Below are 8,987 nucleotides of genomic sequence, written 5' to 3' on the forward strand. Positions count from 1 at the left end.
AAAAACCACAGTTTTGACTAACTATTATTCACGCCTTACCTAATTAAATTTTACTTACACCTGCAACAAAAAGTTTTGACAATTTCAAACAAGAAGCTAAGTAATATTAACAACACAAGAATTTGGGCTATTGGGCTTTGGTTTCCATCTATGGGCCTTGAAACTCTAAATGCAAATCTATTATCTACTTGACTAGCTACTTGTCTAATTCAGGGCGTGCCTAACAGGGGAAGGGTTCTTAAAATTTAAATTTTGTTATGTAGTTTTTAATTTTTCATGGATTTTAAAAATTTTGTTATAGGTTTTTAACATTTTGTCCCCTTCTAAATTTATATTTCATAAATTTTTTAATTTTGTCCCCTCTGAGATTTTTTCTGATACCGCATTTATATTTACTTAGCCAGTTAGTCGTACATTAAATTATTCGTCTTAGTACATCCCATTATAGTTTAGTGGTTGAGCACCAGCTTTACATGTTGTAGGTCTCGAGTTTGAGACATGGGAAAGACATTTAAAGAGGAATTTCACTAAAAGTCCTCCAGTGAAACAGGTTTGAGTCTTGCAGAAGGAGCAGGGTTATACCCCAATTAAATGTCGTGCCTACGGAAGGTTTAGTTGGGGGTTTCTCCTCCTACTAGGTATTGAGAGTGAGAGGACTCTCTAGCGCGGACCCGGTTAAGACAACGTAAGCTAGATCCCTTGTTACGAGCAAATGATCCATGCCTTTAAAAAAAAGATTATTCGTCTTATTATATTGGTATACCTCATAATTTTATTTTATTATATACTCGATTATTTAGTTGTTTTGACATTGATTAATACCATTATTATTATATCGCAAATAAAGTCTTTCAGTGTAGCAGGTTTGAGTCTTGCAAAGGGATATGGTGTTATCCCAATTAAATGTCGTGCCTTCAGGCGGTTTAGTTCGGGTTTCTCCTCCTACTAGGTATTGAGGGTCAGTGGACTCTCTAGCGCTGACCCAATTAAGACAACGTAAACTAGATCCCCTGTTATGAGTAAATAATCCCCCCCTTTAAAAAAAATACCATTATTATTATTTCCAAAGTCAATTATGTATCAAATGCACAAGGACGGAAGATAAATTATCTCTTTTAAAACTAACAAGCTAGTTTTTTATGTTTATTGAAGACGTACAATTATCAGATTTTTATTTTTTATTTTATTGTGATTACACTTCTCTTATAGATATATCTAAGAGAATTGGTACCTATGGAATAAATTTAATTAATTTATGACTCTCCCTGTAATTTTATCCTAATACTCTACAGTTAGAACTAGTTTAAATCAAATTAATGAAATCAACGAACATAGTAATATCAGAATCTAGTTTCCTTAGATGAAGTTTGACCTTTGACACAAGGATACCTTGATCAAATAATGCTTTCATATATCAAAATAAACATATAAGAATCCAAAATCGATCAAGACTTTAAATGCTCTTTAATTTTGGATTTAAGATAAATTATATTTAACGAGTATATTTTTTTTGGTTTTGCCAGGTAAAATTGTAAAAATCTATTAGCATCTTTCAAACAAACAATCTACAATCAATAGAGTTGACTGTTTAGATTTTTCTAGTCCATACTAAAACTCTTCAAATTTATTTTTAAAGAAAAAAATAATTCTTTTCACGTACTAGAGTTGACTGCTGAGATTTTCTTGCCGAATTGTAAACTAAAAAAAGAAGCCCATATTACTATTTGCGATTACAAGTTAGTATGTTACAACCCAAAACCTCGACAACATATGGGCCTAATTTGGACAAGATGGTCCTAACCTCAATACGCCATGGTCCTAATTCGCAGGAAATGACGGGATTTAATAATTTATTTTACTAAACTATATTATGGATTTAGTTCACTAAATTTTTCTATTTTTGAAGTAGATACTATGAAAATAATTAAAGATGATCAAATTTAGATACTATAGAATTTATTACAAATTTAAAATTGATATACCAAATTTAGGATGATTACAAAGTTATCAAATTGTAAGAAACAATACAGCAAGCTAATTATCAATTAGTCATTTGTAATGAATGCGAAAAAAACTTCCTTTTATAATAAATCTCACTAATCGAAACACAATCTGTGTGCTATAATATAAGATTTAGTTTGTTAATCAATCCCTAATACCCAATTACAACCCTTTTATATATTGCATTACATTATGATCACTTGATTACTTCCATTAACAAGCCACAATGAACATCAACAGTTTCCCTAATGATTCCATGAAGAAAAAGGCATCAAAAGGCAGAAAAAAGATCGAGATCAAGAAGATTCAACATGTAAGCAACCTTCAAGTCACATTCTCCAAACGTCGTACCGGGCTCTTCAAAAAAGCAAGTGAACTTTGCGTTTTGACTGGAGCCCAGATAGCCATTCTTGCTCGTTCTCCTGGTGATCGTATTTATGCTTTTGGGCATCCATCTGCTGACGTTCTTATCGAACGTTATCTCAATACCATTGACCCTACTAAAAACGACAACAATGCATCATCATCCGATGGGTCATCCACATCAAGTGCTCAGATACCACAACCACCGGTGAAAGAGTTTAACCGGCATTATATGGAGGTTTCAAAAGAGTTGGAGGTTGAGAAGAAGCGGAAAGATATGATAATAGAGTCAAGGATGGTCAACAATAGTGGACTTCCGTGGTACGAAGAAGAGAATCTAGATGGGTTTGATGTTGATGAACTAGAGCAGTATCTTTCGACTTTGGTGGAAATGAAAAGGAAGGTTTTAGTAAGAGCTGATGAATTGATGATGATCCAGAAAACCCCTGCTTTTTTGAGTCCGAATATGTTGGATCATATTCGTAGTGGTCCAAACATGTTGGATCGTATCGGGGGTGCTCTAAACATGTTGGACATTGGCGGTAATGGTCCAAACATGATGCAAAATGGTGGAGGTGGTCATGGTGGATATACTAATAATGACATGATTAGGAATACAATGATTCCTAATAATGGCGGTATGCCTCCTCAAAGTTTTGATTTTGGAAATTTTCTTAAATAGAGGTTTATCAATAATCAAGGCACGTAACTTGCTTCAGATTTTACTCATAAGGTTAATCGATGAAATACTAGTATGTTTTTTGCTTTTGTTGATTGTTTTGATATTTAATGATGGTTGTGCTAATAAACATTGCATTACTATTAGAACCCTGGCCGGTATTGTTTTGATCATATGATCCTCTTTTTTTTTTTTTTCTTCCGGTCAAATGAAATTAAAATACATACAATGAATATGATTATAGTTAGATATATACTATAGATATTCGTGTATAATTTATGGAGTACAATTTGATGTCATAACCCCAAATTTATTGTCTTAATTAGTAATTGAGACATGTTATTGTGTTGTTACTTGATTATTTATACATACAAAAGGATATCTCTATTGGTAAATGAATTACAAAATTTTCAATATCGGATGTGGTTTGGTAGCTGGATTACGATCAAAATATTGATCATACTCCCCATCTAACATTTTAATCATATACTACTGTATTTGGTCTTTTGTCAAATGAAAAATCTTTTGAAACACGTACTGTAACCTCGGCCTGTTGCCTTTCAATAGGAGCAATTTCATACAATGCCACTTGTGATGAACCAGGCTCGTGGTCTTGTTGGTCTATAGCCTCATCTATGTAGCTTAGCTCAATCTCATGATAAAATGAAGGCTCTCTACTGATGGGGTAGGTAGGTGAGGATGAACCATCAGGGTCTAAATATTCACTTAATCTGGGTGAGGAGATTTGAAGGTTGTCCATATTGGTACGATAGTGACCTAAGAGGTGGACCGGGGACAAACTGTCAACATTGGATGGTGTCCCAGGCCTACTTGACATTGGGGTCATTTGGCCTGATGATTTCTTGTTTTCTTTAATGTTCTTTCTTGCGGTGTGGTGCCATCTTCTTATTGCAGTCGCTACTCTTTCATTGAATACCGTCGGTCTCATTGTGGATCCCATCTACGTTCATAACAAAGACACGCTATACTTATACAATGTTAATATAATACAGTTTAAAAGCTTTATTATAGAACAAATTTCACCTGCGTGACAAGGGCATATAGAGGAAGAGTTACATAACTGCACAGGATCTGAATTGTTACCCTAACAAAAGAAACTATATTATTAGTTTATGTACAATATAATTAGTGTCATATATTTTTAGAAAAAATTTGAGACTCACCCCATTGTGATTCTGATGATAATATCCTCGGTGTGCTCATGAAAACACGAGTTCAATCCAAATTGGTACTGAATTAATACAAAAAAGGGACATTTTAACAGATAAAATTAAGAAGATGGTAGTTTGAAAAAGAAAGGTTCTGTCATGATTAATAAGAATTTGAAAAAAGTTTCTTGATTATTAATGCATATCTCTTCCAAATCAAGAAAAATCAATTACAAGGATTGTCCGTGTGGTTTGTCCAAATTTTATTAATCGTCCCTAACTTTTATGAAGTACTCTGGTCTTAGTGTTTGCAAATGGCTTCACAGATGGTCCATCGGTGATGGATGTTATGTTTTGGGGACTTAACATACCCATAATAACAGATGACAATCTTTGCACCAACGGGGAATCCATTTATAAACAGTAGGACCACCGGGGTAATTTTTAAAAGTTATGGACGATAAGCACAGAATTGAAAATCGCAATATGCTTCTTACCGAAGTCCAGGAGAAGAAGGCAAACTGAAATGCATTCTGCAATATTCATAATAGTAAAATACCAATTAAACACAAGGTTAATCTTACTGCTTACTAATATTACTGAGTTATCATTCCAGCCTTATGTATATATTCAAGCAGAAAACTGATTATGATGTTTAATGAGATACCAGATTACAAACGGTATAACTATAGTTAGTTTACCTGAAAGAGGACAAAATTGAGGAGGTGGAGAAGTAAACGGGGGCGATTGAACCAAAAGAGATCATCACCAGGCTGAACCACTGGTTCACCCTTAATGACCACTCCTCTATCTTGGAACTTTAAGCCCATTTTCGTGATAATCACTTGTAATTTTGTCCCCACAATCAACACTATCTGCAATTTCAATCATTGTTACATTAAATGACATAGCTAGATATGAACAAATAAACAGTGTTAGTACATTAATAAGTATACATATAATCACTGAAAGTCAGAAACTACTGATCTTGACATAATTAGGCATGAACCGGTGGGAGAGTTTAGATTCATAACCTCAGTATACATTAACATCACAACTTGTATGAAATATGAACCACTATTTGGTATAATTGAAACACTTTTTTGCTAATTGTGGACAGATTTATTACTTACAATCAGGGGGACAAAGGGTAGCCATAGATAAGAATACCATCCTGCAGTCCAATAAAAGACAGATCAAAATACAATCATGATTCAAAAATTTACTCTGCAACTGTGATATGCCCATATAAACTTACCATGAGTACTGAAGAGCAAGAAAGCGACAGCAAATAACCAAATCGGCGGGCTGTCATAAAATAGAGGATGATAAAATTGTGTAAGGGTGAGTGTAAAAGAATAAAATTGCATACCTATAGGTTAAGCATTCCTCTTTTATACTTTTCTTTTTATTTCATATGATGAGGTTAAGTAATTTTTCTGCAACTATGATCTACGGCCCATCTTCACGATAATTGTTACTCTGTATAACTAAAATGATTGAACAAAAACTGGGGAAAAGATCTATTTTGATTGCTCTTGAAATCCAACAATTTTCGAAAATCCTCAGATATAAGGTGTTATTAAGGATTATTGAATAGCAAAATTTCGAGCTTCATGTGCTGAAAGTTGATAACAAAAATTACATGAAAAGTTTTGAATCCAAGTAAAAAGAGAACTGATATATAGATTGAAGAGAAATATATAGCCACCTGATTTCCACAACCACCTTGAAATCTTCTTCAAGTGATCTGTTAATGTAACTTGCAAAATCGAAGCTTGAGTGGCTATGGGGTGCCAAATGCGCCTAAAATAGAATAAAAACTTGGATTATGTATGGTGAAACTGAAGTTTTTCATATCTGGTTGTACTTACAATTAGACATTTAAATGCAAAACTTACAATGATGAATCCATGCCTCAATGTCAAGTAGTCAACTTTGGGCACTGATCTAACAAATTGTCTATAGAAACAAACCTACAATAATTAAGTAATTAGAAGGTTAGTAACTAATTAGTATATATAAATCAAGGATATTAAAGTTGATAAGACAAGAGTATATAGTTTTTTAAGATTATACATCCTGCTTACTTAACTTCAATTCCTTTCTAACTATAAGGAAATCCAAAGAGTTATGAATAAAAATATCATGCATCCTATAACAAACCTTGATCGATCATCAGTATGATTCCATCCTAAGATGTTCAGATATGCGGCATAGATATATAGAGAGAGAGAGAACAGAGAAAGACTTACAATCCAAAGTAAGATGGGAGACTTGCTCCAAGAACTCATGTGTCTTCTTCCAAAAGATGTATCTCTTGTAAATCTGAATCTTTTTGAATCTATATGTACAAATGACCATACTCGATCAATTATAAGAATAAGTTGGCTATCACCTATCTATAAAGTTTCAAGCCCACATGTTCTCAATCTTTGAGCATAACATGACCCATTTTATATATAGGACACGGCCGGGGTGAGTCTACTTCTGATTTTGACATAATGGTACGTACAACGAACATTGCGTGTTACATGGGGAACGTTTAAAAAGGTATGATCTAAAAAACACATACCATGAGAGAATTGATACTCAGGTGTTTTTATTTCCGATTCCCACCGCTTCCAATTTCTCATCTATATTCAAAATACAAAAACATATATCGATCTTTAGTTAGTTCACAGGAGTACTATGTCCATTAATTATGTATTGAGAGAATAAGTTTTGTTTTTTTTGATGTATATATGTTGTACCTTCAATCTACCTAAAGCCATGGTGAGAACGCAGTAAAAAACATGAGATACAGTCAACACAAAGATGAATATATGAAGCTGGTGAACCCCGTCGTATGACATAAACGACACTTTTCCCTGCTCTTCACATGTGTCGCCGCCACTACGACTACTGCTTTCTCCCAACATGCGACGGTCACCCTGCAGCATCATCTCCGACGACCAACCTAGTAATCTACGGCGACGATTCTCTATTTCTTCATCACTAGTAGTATCATCCTTTTTGTCTTCATCAATCTCCAGCTGGCTGCATGGAAGCCAGCTGGAAGCTGCACTTTCTGATATACATATTCTTGTGATCTGAGTTGTTCCTACCGTTAGTAGCAACGATATGAATCCTAGCAGCATAAGCTCTACTCCAAATACCCCCCACCAAAACAAAAAAAACCCATCATATTATTATGATCAATAAATGAAGTAACAAGTTTTTTTTGACAAATTAGAGATTAATACGAAAATCCGGTCAAAATTAATTAGTTATATATTAGTACCTGCTTTGATCTTTTGTAGTGATTCATATAGACCATTTTTGTGTTTCTTCTTTAACCACTGAAAAACAACATTTAAAAGAATCATCGATCAACGTTACAAAAATTCAGTTTAAATTAGTTCCAACTAGCTTGTACGTATATATGCTTAATTACGTACGTACATGACCGATCTTTTCGATGGTCTGTTCGATAATGATGGAGATTACGATCAACACAAAACAGACGGTAGCTACTGCCCATGTAGGAGTCTCTTCCAAAGACCTTCCACTTGCTTTACCCATTTATAATGATCAGCTGCTGTCTCCAGAATTAAAGATATATAAGATTAATTAATTTGAAAATATATATTGGAATGATGATGGATGATTTTGAATATATGCCTTCAAAGCTATATAGAAAAGAGTTTAAGGAAATGATTATGAGAACACGGTTTCCTTAATGAATTTATATAAGTATGACGATGATCGATGAAAGACGCTCCAAATAATTTGACTATATATAGGCGCATATGAAAGATGTATATATATAGAAATTTCCAATTTACACCCCCTAGACTATGCATGGTCATATTGTGCACCTACACTTGACAAAAATAACAACAACCTCCCTGTATTTTTTGACCCGTCTTAGGAAACCAGAGATTTTGGGAACGATATGACCCAAACATAATTGTTCGATTAGCTGTAATTTTTTTTTTTATGGTATAAGAATAGATATCATAATTGTTTGATTAATTACCTGACAGATTAGTGCAATTTCGATCTATTGTAAATATTGTCTGATTTTATGTTTTGGCCTCTCCACTAGTTTGTTTATTTGTGAATAATAGTTAAATTTTAAAAAATAATATATAAAAAGAATTGTGTGCATATATTTAATCAACGTAGAAAACTTATTTTAATTAGAAAAAAGTTCAATAAATATGTGAGATGTATGTGTGTACGTGGATGTGTGTGGAAACCCACATAAGATGTATTGACATGATATAAAAAAGTTCTGATTTTCTATAGAGTCAAATGAAAATTTAAAATAAAATTTATCAAATAATAAAAATACAAAACTCTTAGTTTTAATCATCTTAGATTTATTATTTTAACTTTTGCTTGTATGAATATAAGTTGAGCAGCCAAAATATAAAATTTTAAGATAGATAATTAATTTATTGTGTATGATAGTAGTGTGTAAAAATATACTGAGTAGTTGTCATAAAGTATTTATTTTTAACAACCAACTAAGATAATGTCGGGTATTCTATATGTGACGTCCTAATGGCTAAAGGTACGCACAAGCTAGCCGGTATTCCAATAATCAAAGATGACTATTATTTGGATTTTTGGATCGGCTTGAGAGTTGAGAGTTAAAAGTATTGGGTTCAGGTTTGAGGTGAGAAAAATGTTCTTTTAGATGTAGACGGTTTTTCTTTAAAATTATCTGGTTTTTAAAGAATTGGAAATGATTATACGAAGAAGAAATGACATTGAGTTCAAACATG

At 33.1% G+C, this 8,987-nt stretch overlaps 2 protein-coding genes across 2 annotated transcripts; one reads left to right on the plus strand and one right to left on the minus strand.

Moving 5' to 3' along the window:
• Positions 1-2,257: 2,257 nt before the first annotated feature.
• LOC122602530 (agamous-like MADS-box protein AGL62) lies at positions 2,258-3,111 on the plus strand. Its single transcript, XM_043775135.1, has one exon. The coding sequence runs from the start codon at positions 2,258-2,260 to the stop codon at positions 3,044-3,046; it is 789 nt and encodes a 262-aa protein (XP_043631070.1). The 3' UTR covers positions 3,047-3,111.
• Positions 3,112-3,408: 297 nt separating this feature from the next.
• Positions 3,409-7,949, minus strand: LOC122602528 (MLO-like protein 6). Its single transcript, XM_043775133.1, has 14 exons — positions 7,657-7,949; positions 7,496-7,553; positions 6,966-7,357; positions 6,788-6,848; positions 6,468-6,556; positions 6,114-6,188; positions 5,924-6,018; positions 5,471-5,520; positions 5,346-5,386; positions 4,914-5,087; positions 4,710-4,745; positions 4,228-4,295; positions 4,088-4,148; positions 3,409-4,004 (listed from the first exon to the last, which is right to left on the minus strand). Exons 1-14 carry the CDS (start codon positions 7,774-7,776, stop codon positions 3,522-3,524), a joined length of 1,803 nt encoding a protein of 600 aa, XP_043631068.1. The 5' UTR covers positions 7,777-7,949; the 3' UTR covers positions 3,409-3,521.
• Between the last annotated feature and the right edge of the window lie 1,038 nt (positions 7,950-8,987).

Source organism: Erigeron canadensis, chromosome 6, assembly GCF_010389155.1.
Source record: "Erigeron canadensis isolate Cc75 chromosome 6, C_canadensis_v1, whole genome shotgun sequence".
Lineage (NCBI taxonomy): Eukaryota > Viridiplantae > Streptophyta > Magnoliopsida > Asterales > Asteraceae > Erigeron > Erigeron canadensis.